Below are 25,243 nucleotides of genomic sequence, written 5' to 3' on the forward strand. Positions count from 1 at the left end.
ATTGGCTCTCTACCTGGCTGAAACAAAAGTTCAGATACCAAAGATAATTCCATCCAAGAACATGATTTTGGAGGGCTGAATCTCATTCTCCTTTCCTTTGCAGGCATATTCAAATGCTCATATAAAACTCCAATCAGGATTAGAAGGGTCGTCTATCTTCTGCTGGACTGGGAAAATGGCAAGAAGTCAAAATAGAGTCCAAGGTCATTGGAATGACAAAGGGTGTGAGCTACAGGGGGAAGCTAACATTTCAGAGGCTCTCCGTGGTCCACTAGGGAGAATGCCCCTTTTGTTCCTCCTGAGACTGAGGGTTTAATGTGAGTAGTGCTGTGTCACTGGCCCTGTCAGAGGATGATGGAGCCTGGCAATATGGAGAACCCCAGGAGACTCCTGTCAAAGGTAGGAATGTTTCTTCACAACAGCAGGCCCTCTGTGTGGAAGGAATATGAGGTAAGGGACCCAGCACACTTAGATTTCTCCAGCATCCAAGACAAAGTCAGCCTTCTCCGGGGGGTGGTGTCCAGATGCAGGCTGCTGCCCTGCTCTTACAATGACATGAAGATACAATCAGTTCTATTCATAGAAGCCATTAGTCTTCAGCAAGAAAAAACATACTCTTCCTATCTCAAAAAGCTACCTCCAAGGACAAGCAAATGAGTATTTAAGGAATTTCTATATAAATCTTTTACCGCATAAATAAGGATTTCCCAGAGCGTGGGCTGGGACTTCTTGGGACAAAAAGAAAGTGAAAGACCAAAGAAGAGTAAAGGTGGAGAAAATTCTTTTAAAAAAACCTATTTACAGTTTTGCCACCCAGTTTCTGACAAGAGTAGCGTTTCCCCCTTCTCTCACGTTAACTGGGGCTTTGTCTCTCAGGATGCTTCTTTGTGAAAAGCAAAATGTTAAAGTGTGAACACATGAGACACCCCAAACCAGTGAATTCACACCCCCTAATATAGTGAAAAAGCACGAGACCAGTGCCCCTCAAGGATGCACGTGTTGATTTCTGAGAGAAGCACTGCTGAGTTTTCTCTTCTGTCTTTAAAACTACCTGGAAAGGACAGTGTATTAAAGAAATACCAAAGAAGCAATTCAAATTTAGTAACTGTGAAGAAATGGAGTTGATGAAAACACAAAGTAAACAAAAACTGGTAAGTACAGGCAACATGAACAGACATCTGATAAAGGGCATTACAAAAATATTACATGTGCGCACAATTCATAAAGGTGAAGGTACCTTCTCTTTAAATAATATTATCATTAGGTCCATCAAGTCAGTTCCAACTCATGTCGACCCCATGTGTGCAAGCAGAACTCACAGGATTTTCAAGGTGGTGATCTTTCTGTGCCCCTAAAATGGGTTCGAAATGTCTACCCTGTGGATGGTAGTGAAGCGCTTAGCTGTGCTTCACAGACCTAACTTCCACTGCCTAGTCAATTCCAACTCATAGCAACTTTATGGGACAGAGTAGAACTGCTCCGTAGGGTTTCTGAGCCTGTCTTTAGGGCAGCAGCAAACAGCCTCACCTTTCTCCTGTGAAGTGGATGGTGGATTTGAATAACAGACTTTGCATTTAGCAGCCCAGGGTCAGTCCAATGTACTACCAGGGCTCCCTGTGTCCTACAAGGACTCCTGCTACTTCCACAAAACGATCTAAACAAAAAAGCTGCTGCCTCTGAGTCAATTCTGACCTGCCCTATAGGCATTCCAAAACCAAACCACTGCCAGAGCTCATCCCAATTCAGAGCTACTCTACCCTGGGTTTCCAGAACTGCACATCTTTAGAAAGGCAGACTGCCACATCTTTCACCTACACGGTGGCTGCTGGATTTAACTAGCAGTTGAGCACTTTAACCACCGCATCACCACTGTTCCCTGTGGTGTACTCAGAGGAACCGGGGCTGTACGTATCGGAACAAAGGAGCACTTCACAGTGCTCTTTCGGAGCACTACTTCAAACTCTCCAGTGAAACTTGGCCCTGATGTGTGTGCCTCCCTAAAAAGGCACCCTGATCTCCACTAAGCACAGCCTCCTTTACTAATGGCTCGGCTTTGATTAGGTTTCCAGGTCTCTCTCAGTGTCTCCTCAACACAATCTGATCATGTAACTTCCTCACTGGGAACATTTGTGCTTCAATGATCTCTGAATGCCAACAAGATAAAATTCAAGTCTCTCGGCATGCCACGCCAAGGTCTGCCCAAGCAAGCTCGTCTCTTCCTCCCTCCCCAGCATTATCTGCCTCCATGGCCTGCTCTCCACTTTACACTGAGTCAGGTTGTGGTAGCTGATTACACTTTAGGAGCCATCTCATAGCTCCATGCCGTTATTTCTCACGTTACTCACAGCTGTCAGGAATATCCTCCCCTCACCCCGACCACATAAACTCCAGGATTTTCTAGAAAGTATCATCTCTTCCAGCAAAGCTAAATACCCCTCTCCTTCACACTCCCAGAGCATAACACAAATATTTAATCATTTTAGTAGACACTTAATTGACTATATTCCGAGGCACTTATCTAGGAATTGATGATATAGCAAGGTACAAACAAGAGCGGTCTCTGCTCACCTTAACCCCGCCATTTGTGGTAAGAATATCACCACCAAAACACCTACCAACATAAAACGTCCACATTTATGATTCAAAGATCCCAGGTACTGGGGGAAGACAGACATCTAAATCAGGTTCTCAGAAGTGAGGAAGAATAATAACAATAGGTGCAGAAGGTTCTAGGCTATTAGGTAGTAGGATCAGGGTGAGTACTGTAATTCTGGTGAGATGTTAGCGAGGGAGTCGAGGAAGATACCATAGTGCACTCCAAAGAGAGGGTGTGTGTGTGTGTGGTGGGGGGGGAGTAGAGGCAGGCAGTAATGCAAAGGCCTGAGGTGAGAGTATGCTTGATGGAATGTGTTTGAGTAATGGAAGTATATGACCTATTTCTTAAACTGTCTGCTATGTGGAAAATAGACTAGTGAAAAGAAAAGGTGAATTCTGGGAGACGAGTTAGGCTGCTATAATAGAGGTAAGAGTTGGTGAAGGTCATTGAGTTGATGCCGACTCATAGTGCCCCTGTGAGTTCTGAGATTGTCACTCTTAGAGCGAATACAAAGCCCCATCTGTTCTCCACAGAGCATCTAGTGGTCTCCAACTCAACCTTGAGGATCACAGCCCAATGTGCAACCACGATACCACCAGGGCCCCTTGATGAAGCCCTGAGCAAGACTCCTTGTTGACCGACTAATGTAAATGGTAAGCAGTAGCCAGATTCTCTGTTTTTTTAAAGTAAAACTGACAGAAATAATAGATGAGATATATGATGGGCTTTAAAAAGTTCATAGAAACATGGAATTAAAAGAATATGTTTCCCACCAACTTGTTAAAGCCCCCTCTTATATGAGGTGTGGAAGAAAAAATTCAAGGACGACTCCAATTTTTGTTAGCAACTAGAGAGAGGAATGGAGGTGGGGCAATGTTTGGAGGAAAGAACGTTAAGTAGAGGTAACAGAGCGAATCCAAAGTTCTGTTTTGGCCACACAGTTTAGACCCCCAGGTCGAGATGCCTACTTGGCAGTTAAACATACTAATCAGAAATTGAGGGCAGCTCAGAGTAGATGTATGTACTTCACATCTGCTGTTTAGCAGATAACAGCATATAAGGAGGGATCTAATGCTGTAGGACCAAATTTAAGCATCTAGGGTAAGAACACAGAAGAGAAGAAATCAAAAGACTACATCTAGGGATAACTCAAATGTGAGAGGTTGGGAACCTGGGCAGGATCCAGCAAAGGAAATATACTGCTTAGCTTAGCCTAGATGGCAAGGTTCTTGAGAGTGTAGACACGACCATTTTTGTCTTTGTATCGCTAGGTTTCTGGCAGTTCCTCCAGGTTCATAGTAGCTATTGAGTAAATAAATTAAACTCTCCTTTGAAACCCAGCCAGAATCTAGAAGTTCTCCTGGTAAGACAAGAGAGTTTAATAATTGAAATATGACCAGCCCAGTGAGGACATCTTTTCAGCCACCTGCAGCACACACAACTTATTTTGAAATAACAGACCACTGCAGTGCCAGCTACTAAGAGACACGGCACAGATGGAAGCTTTAAAAGAAAGAGTCTATTGACTGCAGACACAAACATGATGACGTTTAAAGGCTAAGAATCTGAAAGCAACGAAGTTTCCTCTTCTGTTATTTCACAATGTAAATAAACATGAAATATGTGGCCTATTGGGCAGATTTTTGTGTTAGCCTGTTCTTATCATAAATGTCCACAGTAGAAGGGCTAAGCTCCTATTTTACCTAACAGAAGATAATAAAAAGGATAATTGAGTACCTGTAAGAAATCATAAAACTCTTAATAGGCATGTCTTCCATTAGCCCCCTAAACCTTTTATTCTGTTCAGGTAACTAGAGCTTGATTTTATTAAATCTCTGTATTATCTTAAAGTTTGTGCCTCCAATATGATTAGTCGCACGGAGTCAGCTATGTGTGAATAACCCAACCGACTCACACAAAGTAAATCTGCCACCATCAAGGGCATCCAGCTGATTATGATTCTGTATGAGGGGCTTCAAACTTTGTGGAAAAATGGAATTAGTAGCTAACCAAATTTTCCCAGAAACTTTTGGAAAGCCCTTTGTATTTGTATTCTTGCCCTCAAAGACATTTTAGCTAATGTTTCTCACTCATGTTCATGCTGAGTAGAGCTAGGCATATTTAACTGATGTTAGACAGCAAAAATCAAAGAATGAGGAAATGTTTAGGGAACCAAAAAAACAAGGGAAGATTGTTGCACAAGTTGGTAATTATAGGACAATCAAGGTAACCACTGGCAAAAGTTCCCTGGTCAAATGAAAAGGAAATGTTGTGCCCCAAATAAATGAACAACTTCACCTTACCTGGTGACTAAAGCTTAAATGTGATTCTGAATGAAATACTGAATTATTCAGAGAGATGAACACAAATTCCTATGCCTTTTTTCAGCACCCTTTCATTATATGACAGTGCTTATTTAAGTGTCTGACATTGATACAGTATGAGGGCTCAAAAGTGTCTGCCAAATAAATGGGTAATTCCACCAAAACCAAACTCATAGCAATCTTATCGGATAGAGTAGGGCTGTTCATTAGGGTTTCTGAGTGTACATCTTTACAGGAACGGACAGCCTTATTTTTCTGTGAGGGAGCTGGTAGGTTTGAACCACCAAGGTTAGCAGCCCAATGCTTAACCCACTACACTACACCATTAGGGCTCCTATAATTCCACTGGAGCATCTTAAAGAAAAGCTCTAGGAAATGCTTGCTGTAGTGATATATGCCAACTTTGGTTGTCCATATTAACATGCTTCTGACTTAGGAAAAACCCCAAATATATGGGGGGTTAGAATCACGTCCTACTATAGAAACTGAAGAGTAGCAGATACACTTTTCCCCCTCACTGGAAGCTAGAACATGGGAAGGTGTCATAAGCAGGTCTAACAGGACATGAAACTTTACATTTTGGAGAGTAATGCAATGGTGCGAGTCCTAACAGAGATGTTACACAGCAGATGTAAGCGACTCCAGGAAAGTAGGGCTGTAAAGGTCTGTGGACAAGGAGGTCAGCAGCTGGGAGGACTGTTGAATGAGCCAGGGCAGAAATACACTTTGTATGGTGGGATACCAAAACCTTCCTTGTTCCCATCAATCCTTTCTTGGCCTAATTCTCTAATCTTCTATGAGTGCCACAGTAGTCACTCCCCCCCACACACCCCAAATTCCTTTCTTTTTTAAATTGGCTAAAGAAGTTGATTTCTATAGTTTGCACTAAGAAACTGGTACCAATGAGTAGATTATACGTAACTGTCCTTCAGCCAATGAAAAGCAACTTGGGATTGGTCTGGCCTAGCAGGCTCACTGAGTGTTGGTGTTCATGGAAGGGATTCTCCAGACCACTACAAGGAGCAGTCCAACTAATAACCTGTGGGCAATGGTTAAGACGTGTCCATCACAGATGATGCTTTGGGTATTGAGAGAATGCAGCCAAGAAAAGAACAATGAGAATTCAAGACCAGGAAGTACAGCATTTCTCCATTTCCAGTCCCTGAAATGACTAGGTTTAGAGGGTTAAAACCACGACAGGAAAGTCTTCACCATTCTACGATGACTGCAATGAACTAGAAGATGACACTTCTAACGACCCACTTCAGGTTTAAAAATCACTAGGGAATCACCTCTATCCCCACTGGCCAAAGAAGGGGGAAAAATCATTTTCATCTGTGATTGCCAAGGGGAAAAAATATAAATAATACAGAATATAGATGAGCCCAGGTTTATCCCTGGCAGTGTCTCCTGGGATTATCGGGCCTGCTGGTTTAAAAAAAGAATGTGTGTGTGTGTGTGTGTGTGTGTGTGTGTGTGTGTATATACACACATTAAAGCAATACTACTGAAACTACATACAGATATTACCAAGGGTACAGATGGTACAGAAAAAAAAAAAAAGCTTAGTTCTCCCTCAGCAGGTAAAAATCCCTAACCAATTAAGCACCACTTGGGGGAGGAGGAGGTGGGAGAAGGGAGCAGTGAGCAAATAGCGCCATAGACAGGGGAACAACTACGGAATTAAAATCAACAAGGAGGACGTAGAGATCCTGGGGATGTTGGCGCAACAGCAATCTAGCTAAGAGGAATTACTAAGAGGCAGAAGAAGGGCGTGAGTGATGGTGAGGCAGGAGGAAGGTAAAAGGAAACAGAGGAAAGGTCTAGGAAGCAAAACTATTCATAGAGGTATAAACATAGGAGTATATATAATACATTGCTTCGTAAAAATAGAAGTATTGGCCTATGTACATATATTTATATGGCAATACACTGAGGTAGTGGATGGACTTTGTGGACCTCTGCTCAAGCCCTGCCTCAATGCAAGAACACTTTGTTCTAACAACTTAGCATTCTGTGATGCTCACCCTCCCAGCACTATTGCTGAAGACAAAATGGATACACAAGCAAATGTGGTGAAGAAACCTGATGGTGCCCAGCTATCAAAAGATACAGCGTCCAGGGTCTTACAGGCCTGAAGATAAACAAGCGGCCATCTAGCAGAGAAGCAACAAAGCTCATGAGCCTGTGCGATCATGAGGTGTCAATGGGATCAGACAACAGGCATCAGAAGACCCCAAACAATCAAACAAAAGATATTGTTGAGAATGAGGTGGAGATCGGATCAGCGACCCAAAACCCATCTGTAAACAATGGGACATTCCCTCACAGAAGGGTCACAAGGAAGGGATGGTGCACAGTATAGCACCAATGAAACACACAATATTCTTCTGGTTTCTTGAGGCTTCCTCACCCCCGACTATCATGACCCCAATCCTGCCTTTCACTACGGGGTAGACTGGAGCATGTACACAGGTACAGATAGGAGCTCACGACTCATGGAATCCAGGTCAGATAGACCCCTCAGGAACAGAAATGGGAGTCTCGGTAGCAGGAGGGTAGAGGAAAGGTGGGGAGGAAAGGGGAACTGACCACAATGATCGACATATAACCCACAGCTGCCCGCCCCTACCAGGGGAACAAACAGCAGAGACTACAGGGGAAGGGAGACAGCAGCTGTATAAGATATGAAAATAAAAATGATAATTTATCAAGGGGTCACGAGGGTGGGAGGGATAGTGGGAAGGAAAAAAGAGGAGATGATACCAATGGCTCAAATAGAAAGTAGATATTTAGAAAATAATGATGGCACCATATGTGCAGATATGCTTGATACAATTGATGTATGGATTGTTATTAGAGCTGTAAGAGCCCCAATAAAAGGATCTTTGAAAAAACATTAGCTGAAAGCAAATGAAAGGGGCAGGGTGTAGAAAAGGGAAGCTGAAAATGCCAAAGGTCACACGATAAATTCTGACTAATCTTAATTTCTTCTCTATTTTCCTGCTATTTCATAAAGGGTCTGTTGGGGAGTGCATTTTATAATTGAGTTAAAAGGTTTCGGGATACAAACATGATGGAGCGATACCATTAAAAACTCCAAAATTCAGAACTAGATTCAGCAACTGACAAGACTCTGGGTTACAGCGCTTCAGGAAGCAAGTGGATATGTTCACTGTACCTGGAATACATCAGGGAAGGTTGGAATCTACTTTTCAAAATTGTAACTGTGAAGAAAAATTATGTGCAGGTGTTGGATAGTCTCAGTGGCTGCCTATAGGAGTTATTTTTACTGAACTGCTAAATTTGTAGGGTGCAATCCTAATATTAGGAAAGCAAGATTCTACCTCCGAGTACAGAAGCCAACATCGAATAGAAAGTACCCTTCTTCTTGGGAAGCTGAGTGAGTGTATGTCCTAAACAAAGCCAATTAATTGGTTCCACACAGATTTTTGACTTCTGGGGAATGAATCAAAGACCGCTGTGTCAGCACGTATGGGAGCAGAGCTGTCTAAGGGCATGCTGCCAGTGGCCAGCGGTAAAGTGCACCATTGCAGCAACTGGCTAGATGTGACTGTGCAGCTGCAAGCTTTGAAGCAGAATGAGTGAAAAACTTGGCTGTTCTTCTCTCCTCTGCTTCCTGCCTAAGGCTGGTTCTACAGCCTGCCTCACAATTCTCTTTAGTTTTACAACGCCCTTCCAACAGTTGCTCTTCAGAGTTAAGCAAGGTTGACTTAATAGGTCTTCCCTTTAAGATGCAAGTACAGACGCACAAATGTACTGTAGGGAAATCCCACCAGCAAGGGGCAGAAATGAAGCAGTGGACTGCTAAAGCAAAGGTCGGTGGTTTACACCACCAGCTGTGGGAGCAGGATGAGCCTGTCTGCTTCAGCTGAGCTTTACAGTCTTGGAAACCCTGTATGGAGTAGCTATTGAATTGAGTCAGAATCAACTCAATGGCAGGGGGTGGGTTTCAATAGATATTTATTTAGAGATATATTAGTGCTTGTAGCAGCCTGAATGTTAAGTAAACTGCACTGGTGACTTATTCTGGAAATACTCATTTATATGCTAGATTCTTCAATTAGTATGCTGGCTGAATCAAATGAAATGATATAAATTAAGCCATTGCCCCCCCCCACACACACACACAAATACAAAAACAATTGGACATAATTTAATCAACTATTTCTGAGTTTGATTCTCTCCACCTAGCTGTTATTAGCAAAAATGTAAAGATTATCTTCAAATTCCTTATCTATTTTTTTTTAACATTTAGTCTTTAAAATACAACCATAAAGTGTTATATAGCAATACTTGAGACTCCCACAAAGTCTGTTGATCATGGAAAACGTGGGTGGGGTGGGGCGGGGCGGGGTGGGGGGAGGAACCAATGTGCTCAAAATCAGAATCCCAAAGATCTGTAACCAGAGGACAAGATTTATTTGTTTAAAACACCTCCTGTTGAATGGACAATCACATTATTCGTAGTCATTACAGAAAGAATTACACGATTTTTTTTCATTTTTTTTTTCTGTCATCTTTTTTTTTTTTTTTCAACATTTTATTAGGGGCTCATACAACTGTTATCCCAATCCATACACACATCAATTGGAATTACACGATTTTTGGTAACATCTTTGTTATCAAGACCTAGAAACTTAATTTTGGAGGAATCTTTTTCTTATATGGTTTATTTTTATTTACTTTATATATCTATTTTTTCTTATATATTTATATTTACTTATATATAAGTAATCCTGCTGGTGCAGCAGGACAACGCTTGCCTGTGAACTAAAGTCAGCAGCTCGAACTGACCAGTCACCAAATAAAGGTACCTCTACGCTGCCCAGTCATGTTTATGTGTCAAAATGGCAACAGGGCTAGTTTTTAGGTTTATATTTACGACATTTTCTTTAACATTTTAAAAACGTTAAAGCAAAGCTTCTTAAACTTTGGGTCTTAACAGAAAGTGGGGGTCATGAAAAATCTGACTACAGTACAAGGTTTCTGAATGCACAACCACAAAAAACAAGTTCAAAGTCAAATGCATCATGAATCGGAGGTGTTTCTGGCAGCACTTGCCCATGTTGCAAATTTCTTGGATGAAAAAGGTGACAGTGACAATGGCTTAACAAGCCCTGTATTACAGGTGGTTCTTTACCAAGCAATTTATTAACTTTTCACCTACTTAAAATTACTGAATTGTTAATTTAGTGTTCAGCATTTCTCTTTAAACTAAATTGTCCTAATTTCCTTAATATTCTTTCAAGACATTTTCCCATGTTCTCTAAACTACTACACCACCAGGAATCCTCCTTCCAAATGACAGAACTTCATATATCCTAAAAGTAGACATAATGTGAGAAAACAGACCCAATTTGGGGATGAGAGAGCCATGTCTAGAGGAATCAATGAACTGGAGTACAGAGTGGGTACAACTGAAAGCAATCAAAGACTCACTCAATCATTCTTAGTACACACGCAAGGCGAGAGGAACTGCACTGTGGAAAGTGAGAGCAAACGGGCTTACTTTTGCACCACTTTCCCTCTTCCTCTGTATGGCTTAAAGTCAGTCTTCCAAGAAGAACCCACGAACAAATCATGAGATCTTGCTACTGAACAGCAGTTCATAAAGTGCATTGAGGAGGGTTTTTACCTGAACGGCACGTCTTCCTGTGGAACATCGACATAGTAACGAATAAAAAATCTCTCAGAATCTTCTCGCTCACCATCAGTAACAACACTGCCATTAAGTTTAGAAACTGATGGCAATCTGTAAGTCAAAACCAAAATGAAGACATTATAAAATAATAATGCTCTCAGATTTATCAGTGGTTTGAGTCCTAGTCTTACTCTCTCAAAACAATATGTTGGATATAGTAGCTCTGCTTATATACAACTGCTGGTATAAACTAACAATGGTATTAAAAGACAATCAGACTTGACCACTTGAACGAAGATTCTAGACTAGCATTGTCCAACTTAAGTATAATGTAAGCCATGAATGTAATCTTAAATTTTCTAATAGCCTATTCAAAAAAAGTACAACAAAACACAGGTGAAATTAATTTTAATACCATGACTACTTAATCCAATATAAACAGCATACAGTCATTTCAAGAGGAAATCAATATTAAAATTAATGAAATAGTCTTTTTTTTTTCGTATACTGTTCAAAATCTGGTGCAGACAAGAAAAAGTACTGTGACTGGCGCCTCGGTTCATTTTATGTGCAGGCTTATTCAGAGCAAAACATGGTGAAACATGTCTGTCATCAGGGAATGACTGCTGACAAGCTCTCTCAGTCATGCTCTGGCTTAGTCTTATTAGGGTACCTTCCTCTGTCCCTCCCTCCCCACCCCCCAAAATTGTTTTTTGTGCCATGGAGATAAAAACAATAACCAAGTTTGAGGTTAGAGCTAATATAAAATTTTTAACAAATCTCAAGTGGAAATCTTCCCAAATCACTGTAGCTTCATAACAAGTTTGTAAGAATGTTGCCCCACGAAAAACAACAGTTTTTAGATGGATCAATCTTTGTACAGAAGACAGGAAGATCTCAAAGGTGAGCAGAGAGAGAAAAGATCGTCAGCTTCAACAGATGAGAAGCTGTGGCTGACGTCTGGACCACTGAATTATCATTGGAGTGGCAGTTGTTGAGTTGAGGCCCTCACATGGATCCACAGGCATAGGTTAAGTGGGCAGCTTGGCCTCAGCAAGCATTTGGTTGACTGGGAGTTACGCAAAGACCAGCTATCTCTAAGAACTAATGTTTAAATCAACCCTTTTAGAAAGATGGAAGTCCAATCAAATCCAGGAGTTTGAGGGGCTCTTCTGGGGCTAGTTCAATTCAAGGCAGAGAGGTTAACTTAAGAAGCTGTGGTGGCTGTTCTTTAGGACCCCAAAAAGGAAATCTTGATGGGTTTTCTCAAAAGACACAGAATGCTCATTGGGGCTTACGAGGAAGAAGCTGGAAGAAAACAACATTGCACTGGTCAGAAAAAAGACCAGGACAGCTGCACTGAGGAACGCTTTCCCCATGGTGACTGCGCACCCGCTCATTCTTCACGGCCAGCAAGAGCTGTCCTACAGGATTTTACTGGGAACCACTGCCTCGTCCACTCTACAATCCGATGTAGAAAAGCTCAACTGGAAGATGGCAAAGGTGCTTTTTAGTCATGGTCTAAGAGCACAGAATTCCTCAGAGGATTAGAGGGATGGAAACACTGCTTTTAGAAGTGTACAAACCTAGATGGAGGCTTTATCGAAAAACAACAGCTGCACATTCTGAGATTTTTATTTAATAAAGGAGTCCATAATTGTGTAGCAATACTTTCTGAATTCATATTTTACACTCATAGTAGAACCTTTTAATTCAAACAAAACATATTTCAAGTGCTCAATGCCAACACATGGCTCGTGGCTACCACCCAAGACAATACAGGTCTAGAAAGATGTCAGTAGAAGTTAGTATTGCACAGTTCAAGAATTAATATACTATATTTTCTATAAAGAACTATTCCATAAATAAAATATAAGGCCTAGCATAAGACTTGGAAGAAAAATATCTTGAAATTAATTTTTCTCCAGCGAAGTGTTGAGGTTATGTTAATGGGAAGCATGAAGGATCTACTACGCATTAGTTGGTTAGAATGTCCATATTCTGGTTTAAAGAACCTTAAACTGTTCTCCTACCAAAGCTGCTACGTGTAGTGAGAGAGAACAAATTACAATCCTGCGACTCTTTCGTTATAGTCAACACTGTATTCCTGCTAAAGGCTCATATTAAAATAAGTACTTGGGGACCATGTCGGTAGCCTGTGGGCAGTCTGAGCCAGAAAGGCAGAGGGGTAGAGGAAGAGGAGAACAGTAACAGAGGCCATATTTAGTTTAATCTGCATTAAAGAAGAAACCACAGATGCAGCTCCCTTAAGTTTACACCAATGAAAGCGCCACATTTATAAGTGCCGACACTTTCAGTGGAGTACCTAGGGGTAGTGGGGAGAGCAAACAGTTAGCACGCTTGGCTGTTACCACGATACTAGGTGTTCAAATTGCTAATCTACTGTCAAAAGAAGAGTTGCTGATCTGCTTTCAAACACTCAGCTCTGGGAAACCCTGTGGAATACAGTTCTCCTCGGACACGTGTGGAGTCACTGAGAATCAGACTCAACTCCATGCAATTGGTATGTATCTTATTTTGGGTCAACATTAAAGAAAACATAAGGATAATTTAAATAGAAGAAATTCTATGTTATATGTAATCTTCTTCATCATCCAAAAGAGGATGTAAAATATTTGTATCAAAAAACATAAAAATAAAATTGGTTTTCAGTGGCCTTGGAAGGCCATTAGAAAAAACACATTTTGTTGGGAGTTCTTTTTATTTATTTGTTTATTTTTTGGGGGGGGGGTTCTTATAGATATCACATTCCATAGTTCAATCACATCAAGCAGGATTGTACAACTGCTACCACAGTCAGTTTCAAAACATTTTCTTTCTTCTTGAACTCCTTCATATCAGCTCCCCTTTATTCCCTCTCTCCCCCACCATTCCCCAGGGAACCCTTATTATGATTATTATTTTTTGCCACATCTTACACAATCCAATACATCCATTCATACAATTCTGTTGTTCGCTCCCCTTGAGTGGGGTTATACAGTCATCAATGCTATCCGCTCCCCTGGAAGGCCAATTTCAGAGCAACAGAATGGCTTCTCCTCGCAGTTTGCTGCAGAGATGGATAAGCTCACAGGGTGCTGCCCTGCACAGCACCGCACTTCCCCTTATTTTGCTTCACAGATGGTGCACTTTTCTACACATTGAAGGTTTATGGCAACCTTAAATTGAGCAAGCCTATCAGTGCCATTTTCCCCAATAGCCTATGCACTGTGTGCCATTATTTTGGTAATTCTCACATTACCTCAAGCTTTTTCATAAAGCTACAGTTAGGGTTAGTGTGAGTTTTTGCTGTTACAGTGGCTTGGAATCAAACGGGTAGAATCGCTTGAGGTCCGCCTGTTTACAGAGACACTAATCGCACTGCTCTGAGCGGGTTCTGGACAGAAGGGAACTGCTCCTCAGGTTTCCAAGGCTGTGGTCATGACAGATGCAGACTGTCCCTTCTTTCTCCCACGGGGCAGCTGCTGGCTCAAGCTGTTGACTTAAGTTCACAGCCAAGTGCTTACACACTGTGCCACCGGGGCTCCTTGAGGAAACAACAAGGCACCACAAAAAAAGAGCTGACAAACCACAGACCTGGCTACCACCAACTTCCTTCGCTCCTCAGTGGAATATGGCTGCAGAAGAGGAATTCCTAATAATCTCACTTCTTCGAGTTTGGGGAATGAATTGAGTTTGTCAATATCTTCCCAAGAATGCAAACCTAGTTTGGGAAATACAGCATTTCAGTAAATCCAGAAAAAAGAAAATTAGAAGAGAAAACATAGCAAAAGGTTACTTCAAGTAATAGTTTTTCAAATGTTAAAATGATCTTAAAGAAAGCTACAGAAACGGAAATCCTTTTTTGTACAAAGAAAGAGTGAAATACAGTAAAATACAAAGAATATCCCCCTAGCGGATCAGTAGCCTTACTTCCAACATCCAATCATTTGCTTACTTATGCTCGACCAAAAGTGTTTACAAAGAAGGTCATCATATACACAATGGTTATTATATACACAATGGATTCCATAATTACATTACACAAAAAATACTAATGGGATCACCTTAGTTCATTTAACTATCTAATCATAAAGAAAAGAGTAATCAGAGTTGATAAGTTCATTCTCAAGTGGGGCAAGGCCAGTAGTATCAAAGTTATAACACCTCTTTTTCAAGTTCTTCTCATTTTGATGTACAAGGAAAACCAATTCAAACTCATATTTAAAAACAAAACAAAACGAAACACCAGACCTCTGAGTAGGGAGACCATGCAGCACGCTAAGGCTTTTTAATACTAAAATGAAGCTCTCCCCGGGACTGTGAGTAACGCGTCTGCCCAGTGAATACTGAGCACTAAGAGGGAAAGGTCCCTAGAATAATGAAGCCGGTCAGTTCTGCAGCGCCTTACATCCATTTCGGAGTACAAGAGAGTCCCTTCCTATTTCTATCAACCTTCAACAAGGGAAAAGGCAGAGAAGCAATTTATGGGGACTCTGATGTGACTATCCCAAGCCACATCAATCCTGTTCCCTTCAGAGAGGCATTTCCATCTAGGAGGAAGAAAAGGGTTAGCTCAAACGGTATAAAAGTATGAAATAAATAGCTTCTTTATGAAAAACGCTGGCTTGAACTTTTTATTTCCTCCATATTTATAAGCCATAGTGAATAAAACTAAAGTTTGATTTTGCAGCTACAACGTGGGAGTTGTTCTTAGCTATTTATTATGTAGTTGCTAAACTGGCTAAAAACACCCCTCCCAGTGAAATCCCCAAAAGGTAAAGGGGGTATGTGGCAGGGCACACGGGGCACGCTGAGACTGCTCAACCTGAGTCCCAACCTGGTTTGTAGTTCTCTGTCCTCTTTTCACTCTGCCTTTTACTATGTGCTTTATCAGGTTCATGTCACTTCTTTCAAGCATGACACCTCTAGTACACAAATTATATATGACATTACGCTAAGCCACGGAATACTTATCAGCACATTGATGAAAATGCCTTAAATTTACTCAATCAACAGGCATGTCCACATCACCACTGAGCATTCATCCTACAGAGAGATGACTAAAAGAAAATACACCTTCATTTTACTCCATGATAAACTTGCATGCAGAACGAGGACAAGACTGCACTAACCTGACTTATGCAGGCTGATGGAGCGCAGATTGGGAAATAACCTTGCCAGTGAATCATCGGGCTCCTCAATAGCACTCAGATGGTTGTTGGCCAAGACAAGGGTGTCCAGGGACGGGAACATAACTCCTAACTTCCGTATCTCAGTCCAGTCTTGGAGGTTATTGTCTGTTATATGTAGTAGCTTAAGAGAGTGACAGCAAACAGAAGGACAAGACACTGTTTCATAGTCATTAAGGCACAGGAAAAGCTCCTCCAAGCTGCAGAGAAAAGGGAAATATTTCATTGGTGGAAGCAATTAAATGTCTACTTTGTACTTATTTTCACTCATTTAATAAATATTTCAGTGCCTACTGTATAAGAGTCTCTGCTAGGTTTTGTAGAAACAAACAGATTTCTTCTAAAAGTTTAAAATATGGCCCAGAAGAGAACATTTTAAATACACAGGACAGCAGAAGGACAATATAGGTCAACACTAATTTTATGCTTAAAAAACTGAGTGATAAAGCAGTACTAATTGTAAGCACAGTAGCAGTTTCATATAAGAATGAAACTGAATTTACAATAATGTCCTAGAAGGAGGGGTGAATTTGCATAAAATGAGAGAAGATGGAAGAAAACTCCAGAAATCATATGAATACATGTTCAGAAATGGAAATAGTACTACCATTTATTAAATTCCCTACTTTGATCAGGCCCTATGCCAGTTGCTTTGATAATTTTATTTCTATTTCCGCAAGGTAGATACAATTATTCCATTTCACAGATGAGGAAACAGCTCACAGAAGCAGCTTACCAAAGGTCACAGAGTTAGTACATGGAACTGGGGTTGCAAAGTTTACCCTGGGCCTTGCTGCAGGATGCACGCAGGAAACCAGTCTTAATAGGGTAAAACTAAAATGAGTTAGGTCAGACCAAATTCCCATGGGCTTTGAGATTTTATACTTTCAGATTAAAAACTCTCCCCTTTGAACACTTATGTGCCTATACTGGTAAATAAAATTTAAAGCAAAATAGAGAAAACATTTCTAAACTGACAAATGAAAATAAGATTTCTTGCTTTAATTATTGAAAAAAATATCAAAATATTCATCTTCCCATCAGGCCAGTTAGACACTTAATCAAGTAAGTGTTAATGTACTTTATAGCTACTTATGACTTTTTTCCCCCCCTCTCTCAAAGAAAAGGACTAATGAGGCAAAATTCTTAAATCAGGTAATCAGAAGATTAAAATGGAGAAAGGGTGGGTTGATCTAGAAGTGATAAATACTTCTCAGGAGTATTTCTAGCCAAATGATGACATATCCTATAACTTGGTGGCACTCAACACCTAAACAGTATTCCAATGGAAATGCTACTAGATTACCCTAACACCATCAGTCTAACAAATGCATTTTCCTAACCCCATTCTTGATTCAATCTTTAAGTCTAGTATTTCTGAGATGGGAGCTCAGCAGGCATTCTAAGTAATCTCTTACAAAGATGGCAACAGGGCCCCCTCTCCATCATGCTCTCTGGGCTTACTCTGGTAACTCCTGAAGTATCATGTGGACTGTCTCCCAAGAAGCTTTGCTGTTGTTGAGGACAAGTTTGCGAACCCCAGAGAAGGACCCGGCATATGTTCTTTCTAAAACCGACAAATTCAGAGGGTTGGAACTCAGGTTTAGAAACTCCAACTGGGGAACATTTGACACAATTTTACTGACCTGGGGAGAAAAAAGAAAAGCACATCAGGCACAATTCAAGCTTTTAGACAGCAATCACACTCCTGAAAGCCTGAAAATGGTGGGTCGCCCGGCAAAGAATACGTCACATTAGGGAATCGTGTTCACTGAGGGCCCTGACAAGGCATAAGCCATTGTCCACAAATCTTGGCAGATAGTCTAATCTCATCCATAGAAAACATCGACCTTGATAATTAATAGTCCACAAGAAAGACTCCCTGCGATGCCTTCACCAAGGGTGCTGATTCTGCTTCCTGTGATGATGTGCTCTTTGATACGTGAGGAAATATAAGCTCAGCGGACATCTTAGGCCACAACCGCTAAGGGGCTGAGATTGGTCCCTAGAACTGCCCTTGTCTCCCCACTTCCCCCATCCCAGAATGACCATCACGGCCAACTAAAGGTTTACTGAAGACCATTGGATAACAATCCAGTGCTCAAAACGCACTGCATGAGGCACTGTGCACAGTCACGATCACTTTGAAAACAGTTTCCGCTTGTTTCAAAGACGTGCTAATGGTAAAATATTTTCACTTAAAAAAAAAAAAAGGACCCATAGCTGCATAATTAAAGAAAAAAACATGACCATCAATTTAACAATTTCGCTAGCAACTTGGTGGGAGGGGGGGTGAGCCTTACAGACCATTATTATGTGCTCTGTGTAGACTAGTCTCTGATACCGCGCATTCTATCACACTCTCAAAACAGCTCGCAAGATAACACGACTTTCATTTTAATAAATGAGGAAACTTGAAGCTCAGAGATGTTACATAATTTGATTAAGGTCTCACAGTCAAAACAACCAAATATGGGGTTTATTAGTCAGAGCCATTATTCTTCCCAGAATACCACAACTTATAAATGATCCAAAACTCTTGTGTTCTCATTTGTAAAACGGGGAAGTTAAAATCAGAATCACTTGTTTTATTTGACTCTTGGTAAGATTAAATGATACACATGGAAAGCACTTAGTACAGCAATTGACACCCGTTGTCCTTTCTTCATGACAAACAGAAGGTAAACTTGATGAACGTTGTGACAGTACTTACCTAGTTCACTACTGTGCAAACAGTGCACTGCTGTCGAGTCCGTTTGAACTCAGAGTGACCCGAGACAAGACAGAGCAGAAGGGCACCCCATGGTTTCCATTGCTGTAACTCTTTAAGGGAGCTGACTGTCACAACTTCTACCATGAAGTGACTGGTGGGTTTGCACCGCCAACCTGCTAAGAGCCCAATGCTTAACCTTCAGGCCATCAGGGCTCCTTCACTACTGCAAAGACCCACTGCCATCACGTCCACCCCACCTCACAGAGACCCTATACACGGTTTCAGAAACGGGCAATCTTTACAACTCACCTTTCTACTGAACAAATTAGAGGCACAAAACCATTCAATAGATGTAATTATTATTAAATAGTATAATAAGGCACCTGGTGGCATGTTGGTTAAAGCACTCTGCTACCAATAGAATGGTTGGTTGTTCAAACCCACCAGCTGCTCCATAGGAGAAGGATGTGCAGCAAACTGCTTCCATAAACATTTACACTCTGGAAACCTTCAAGAGCAGTTCCGTTCTGTCGTGCAGGGTTACCATGACTAAGAATGAACCCAGTGGTAACTGGTTTGGTTTTTCAGTGTGCACCTGGCTTCACATCACAGCCATTTGGTAGAACTTCCAAAATAAAGTTATTCTCTCCTATGACTTCAACATGTATTTCTGTGGCTCCGAGACTCCACCATAAGCTACTGAATCAGGAGCTCCACAGGTCGAACAAGCTTCAAGGTGGGAACCCTGATATCGGTTTCTTTTCAGAGTGCCACAGGTAAAGTTTTCGGACAACAAGGGTTGAGAACTCTGGATAGAAAGAAAAGCTATCATCACTTCAAATCAGAGCTACTAAGTACTGTTCAGTTCAGGTGCTCTAACATCAGTTGGAAGTTGCTTAATTCCAAGAAGGTTCAGAGAAACACCTTAGAAGTAGTCCTTGCACACCCTAGTTCAGCTATTTCATGCCTAGCCCTTTGAAGCACATGCTATTTATACTCTAACTTTACAAATGAAGACATTAGCAAGCTTTGGAGAAAAAACACTAGGCTTCGTGAAGTGTGGAATATTCTTTAAATACCAATAAGGAACTTACATCAGTCTACACATATCGCTTGCTTGATGTCTTTTCGGATCAGAGGGTATTGCCCACCGTAAGATAGATGACTAGGATTTAAAGTGCAGTCTGTGACCATGAGATAATTTAATTCCTCACATAAGGCCCAGCCCCATACTGCTACTTTGCCATCTGAACAGTAACAAGACGAAGGACTTTCATACAGAAGATGACGGCTAGCGAAGGGCTGAAAGGGAAGAAGGGGAATTGCGCTGTGAGGAAAGCAAAAAGAACTGCCACTTATAGTAACCCCTCAGTTTAACAAAAGCAGACAATAACCCCCTGGCTAACCATAATCTTCTACAGTTTCTTTTTATTAAAAAAAAGGTAATAACCTAAAAGTGATAATTTAAGGGTTTAAAAAACAATATGAGATTTCTCAAGATTTACCTCTTATTTTGCATTTGTGGACAGAGCATGAATACCAACTGTGTCTCAAAGCACCAAAAGACTATGAAATGAATAAAGATAAGCTAAAGGAAGTGAGGTTATACATATATTTTTCTTCAACGGGAAAGCTGTGTTAGAATTCATATAGAATTCAAGTATCTACAGGGTGCTTCCATGATTCATTTTATCAGCAGCCCTGCCTTAAGGACAAGTAAAACTGAAGTGCCAGTGGATCAAATGAATTGTTCAAGATCATAGAAAAAGTTGGAAGAAGAACCCTTGATCAATCCTGAGATACAATCATTTATTCATTAATATATTCAACAAATAACGGAGTGCCTACTATGATAGGTGGTAGTGATAAAGAGAAAAAAAAAATCTCCATTTTGAATAAACTCACAGTCTAGGAGGAAAACTGTCAAGTAAGCCAATGATTAAGAATATTTTACCATAAACCTTTTCCCACACCACGTACAGCAGGTCTGTAGGATAATCTGTTCTGCAGAGTGAGAGCCAGGGAAAGCTGCACACAGCAATAGTCACTTGGACCAAGTCTTCAAGGATTAATAAAAGTGACCAAGCAGATAAGCAGGGAAGAAGAGCAGTGGATTCAGAATAAATAAAAGATTTATCATGAATAAAAGGATGTGGCTGAATAAAAGGATGAGAATAAAGCTCTAGAAAATGCTAACAAAGGCCATATGATGAAGAGCCATTCTTAAAGAGTTCAGACCTTAGGCCAGTGGTTCTCAACCTTCCTAATGCTGCCACCCTTTAATATACTTCTTCATGTTGTGGTGACCCCCCAACCATAAAATGATTTTTTGTTGTTACTTCATAACTGTAATTTTGCTACTGATATGAATTGGGTGACCCCTGTTAAAAGGGTCGTTCAACCCCCAAAGGGGTTGGGACCCACACGTTGAGAACCACTGCCTTAGATTCTAGGCAATGAAAAGCAAATAAAGGGCATCTACCAGGAAGTGGCATAACCATGTTCCTAATGAGAAGCAAACTTAAAGGAAGATAGCTTAACGGGAGCAGGATAAAACCAGAAGCAGGAAAAAGTGGAAAACTTTTTAAATAGTCTAAGCAAGAAATAAGAGCTTCCATTAAGACAGGAAAATTGAGTGGGGAGAACGATTTTCCCTTTGTTCTTTAGGGCTGGTGTTAAAATGGAGTAAGTAATGTTAGAACAGTAAAAGAATGTTGTAATTGTGTATTTGTTTCAGAGTTCACTAAGGTCAAAAGACATTATTTGTATTAAACCGCCACAGAGACTTAAAAATAAAAGAAAAAGTTCTAAGATGTTTGGAATAAGCTTCAATAAGAAGAATACACTTCTATCATCCTCGTTTTATTTTCAAGTGATGGTATGTCCATTTATATTAATCACTATTGAAGTAGCAGCAGAAATGAACATATGAAGTATAAACCACTAAAAAACCTCTCTAGTCTCAATAACCCGCTGGGGCTTTTGACAATGTGGAAACATTTTACAATAACAAAGCTAACTGAAAAATTACCACAGAAATAAAGTTGAAGCAGTCACTTATTACCTTTTTTTTTTTTTAGTTATTATCTTAAGACAGATAACCAGAATTTCAAATGCGAGCCAGAATTCTTATCAGCATGAACAATAAGAATACTGGGTTATTGCTGCATCTCACCTAGACGGAGCAATCTAACAACTTTACCTCATGCCAGTCTTCAAGTTTGTTGTCAGAAAGATCTAGTTCTGACACGTGAGCACAGAAGGCAGCGATTTCTTTTTCATCTCCTGCACAGGTTATTCCACAGCTGTTCAACACCAGTATACTTGGAAGGTTGAGGCGATCTGAATCACAGAGAAACAAGACACTGTCTATGTCAGCTAATTCTTGTCTCCATATGTTCAGCCCCCCAGGAATCGTCAAGAGGCAAAAATCAAACTGTGCAAAATTGTATAAAGGCTTGAATATTTCAGGATATAATGGGATCCACGAGTACTTCTACGGGGAGATAGCCAAATACGGCCCTGGGGAGATTAGGAAGCACTGGACTGGTACCCACCCAAGTCTTTCAGGGTTTAACTCCCAGCAGGATTGCTGATCACAATGCCAACAACCGAGCCATGAGCTGAACATCAGACTACATTATCATCAGAACATTAGATCCATGCCAATTCATGCCTGGACTCCCACTGCCTCAGATTTGTCTTTTCCTTAGTTCAAAAGTATCTGGATATATCTTTGCTCTCTGATGCTTATCTTCACCCTTTGCTGTCTTTGAAATTATCACAATTATATAGTCTATCTGCTACACTACTTCTGTCCTTCAAATTCTTGTCATTCAAGATATTTTCTCTCTTTAAGTGCCTCATTTTTAAAAAAAACTACATTTCTGCTTCTCATACTTGTCCATCAATCATCCCCAATTTCCCCAATTTGTCCCTTATGAAAAAAGCTTTTTTTGGAAAAAAAAAAAAAAAAAGTTTTTTAAGTGTTTTAGAATTTTCCAACTATTCAATGAACTCAGTCAAAAGCGAGGAAGCAGATGCTGCCAGGTTCAAGAATACATGTGGCAATATCCTCCAACAAAAAGGATACACACGAGCATTCAACCACTCTACATCCATGTCCTAACACAGGGATTCATTATGGGGCTAATATTTTATCAACGGAGGCTTAAGCTATATAGTTCTCAACTTAGTGCTGCCCGGTACGAAATGTCTCCAAAAGGGATGAACTCTGACAAACAAATTACCACAAGGAAGTAGTACTGAGAAAAAAACACTCAGTCCCACTGGACATAGGAATTACTAGAACTTTGATTTAATATTGAGTCCACACAGTTACAAAGATCTCCTTTCAAGGATTGTTAATTGCAACACTAAACTAAATGGCAAACAAAAAACTCACTTTACACATTTCTAGTTTTAGCTCATTATAATCCTCTTCTAAAATGTTCTGTCTCCTCTCTAATGAAAGGCTAGTTCAAGTCTCGGTTTTGAAAACTTTCCTGATAGTATTAATTAATTCTCTCTAAATTTCTTTCCTAAGCCTTGTGCTATTCATTTGGCTTAACACAATCTACCTGGTGTCATAGTTTTCTAAGTGCGAGCATCTCGTACTCCAATTAGGCTTTAGGCACAGGTTGGCCAAGAACTGCTTTCTCTGCACCCTCCAAGTACACTGAAAGAACAGGTATTTAAAATATCATCACGCAAATATGACTGTTTTATGAGTACACCTAAAATGCCTTCTGACCAACCTGGAAGTAAATAGTTCCTGCCAGGTTCTTTAATGAACCTGAAACCGCAGGAAGAGGACAAGACTATTCAACCAATCATTCAGAATAGAGAACATAATTTGTAAATAAAGCAAAAACACTTAGGTTTAAGCCCATTAGTGTTGCCATGGTTGCTAATTGCTGTCTCATCGATTCCAAGTCATGAAGGCCCTGTGTGTAAAGGAGGCTTGTGCCACCGGGTTTTCAAGGCTGACTCTGGAAGCAGAGCCCCAGTCTGTCTTCTGTGGCTCCTCTGAGAGGGTCGGCCGCACTCATCTTTCACGTGGTAATTAGCGCATGCGTGTTTGTGCCACCCCGGGTTCCTACTGCTCAAGGAGGCTCCAGTAAATGCATGGTGTTGGTCCCACTTGTCTTACCTTTCATAGGGGAGCCCTGAGGTGTGGCTGGGACGTGGACTCCCATCCCAGGCCCACGGCGGTAAGGAAAGTTCTCAGGACTGTATTTTTCACATAACACTTGCATAAAACTTCTCCCACTAGGTTGATCCATCTTTGCCTTCTAAAATTCTACAAGAAACTGAGAAATCATAAAAATTACTTGACTCACAAAAGAAATACTTAATGAGGCCCAATTATTTAGAAGGCTAGGCATTTCGAACCACAGTCACTGCTTTAAGAAACCTGTACTGTGATTGGGGCCTTATATTAAATATGCAAAGATATTTATTTAATTACGGTATCATTTATTTAGCGCACGGTAGTGGCAATAAAGATTGTAAAAACTACAAAATTTAGAAGAGGAAGAAATCACTTCCCAGCAAAAATAACCAGAAGACTTTTGGCTGGCACATATTGCTCGTGTTATAGCAGGGAAAAATAAAAGGAGCTGTAGACTGATAATATCAAACTAAATAGTCACAACAGAACGGAATCCTTTAAATATATGCATTTACTTACATTTGCAAATTTCTAAACAAATAACGTGAAAAGTGATGTTTTACACTTGAACAGAGATGAACAAAACATGAAGAGCCTACAGAAGAATTCTAGCATCATTAACAACTACAACAAAATTAAAAGGAGAAGGGTTAGAACATAAAATCCAAAAGAGCAAAGTGGACAGGTCAGTAATCTAATTCTGGTGGTTTTAGACAATCTATTTTTAATCACTTTTTTTCCCCAGAGAACACAAATTCAGAAAACCCGTTGAGAAATTCTAACTTTTTAATATACTACTTCAAAAAAGGCATTTTTTTCTTTCCTATATGCACACATCTCTATTTTCCTCTTTCAAAATCAATCAATTTTATCATTCTGCTGATTACAAAAATCGGTGTATCAAGTAAACAACTCATGGCAGCCCATGTGTGTCAGAGTAGACCTGTAACTCATAGTTTTCAGTGATGGATTTTTCGCGATTACCAGGCCTTTCTTCTGAAGGGCCTCTGAGTGGAGCTGATCCTCCACCTTTCAGTTAGCAGCCGAATGCTTGTACCATGCAGGGACTCCATTCTGATGAGTGATAGATGATAGCAACTTCTGGCTGTCCCTTAAGATCCAGTCTCCTCTTCTTCCACAGGATCGAGGAATACGAAGGGAAGTACCCTCCAAAAACCAGAACTGCACGGTGCAGCAGAGCGTTCATGGCAGGCATCCCCCTGGGTGAACACTGAGCAACTTGCTGCGAGTTCGTGCACCCAGTGGTGTCTCCTGGGGAGCATCTCTCTGGTCACAGTGAACTTTTTCGTGAAAGCAGTTTCATGCAATCTCGTTTTTTGTGATGGCTGATTTAAGGGAACAGCGGTGAAATTTTGTTTCCTGCTCGGGAAAAATGCCGCAGAAACTGTGATGTTGTAATGTTGAACACAGCTTACAAGGACAGTGCTATGGGGAAAACTCAAGTGTACGAGTTGTTTTCTTGTTCCAAAAAAGTGAAATGTCAATTGATGACAAACCTCATTCTGGACATCCGTCAACTTCCCAAACGGAAAAAAAGTCCGATTTGTGGCAGATAGGGG

General features: G+C 40.6%; 1 protein-coding gene across 2 annotated transcripts in view; it reads right to left on the bottom strand.

Moving 5' to 3' along the window:
• The window catches only part of LOC101663479 (tubulin-specific chaperone cofactor E-like protein), a 171,084-nt gene that overhangs the window by 121,280 nt on the left and 24,561 nt on the right, over positions 1-25,243 (bottom strand). For both annotated transcript variants that reach the window (XM_045295117.1, XM_004716268.2), the window contains exons 2-7: positions 23,643-23,802; positions 21,693-21,832; positions 17,242-17,423; positions 15,721-15,977; positions 14,183-14,309; positions 10,580-10,696 (exon numbers count right to left, since the gene is read on the bottom strand). In XM_045295117.1, coding sequence (XP_045151052.1) covers positions 10,580-10,696; positions 14,183-14,309; positions 15,721-15,977; positions 17,242-17,423; positions 21,693-21,832; positions 23,643-23,775 — 956 coding nt within the window. In that variant the 5' untranslated portion in view covers positions 23,776-23,802. The remainder of the gene's footprint in view (positions 1-10,579; positions 10,697-14,182; positions 14,310-15,720; positions 15,978-17,241; positions 17,424-21,692; positions 21,833-23,642; positions 23,803-25,243) is intronic.

The sequence above is a fragment of the Echinops telfairi genome, unplaced genomic scaffold, assembly GCF_000313985.2.
Source record: "Echinops telfairi isolate 266 unplaced genomic scaffold, ASM31398v2 ScPeMD7_5167;HRSCAF=5991, whole genome shotgun sequence".
Classification (NCBI taxonomy): Eukaryota; Metazoa; Chordata; class Mammalia; order Afrosoricida; family Tenrecidae; genus Echinops; species Echinops telfairi.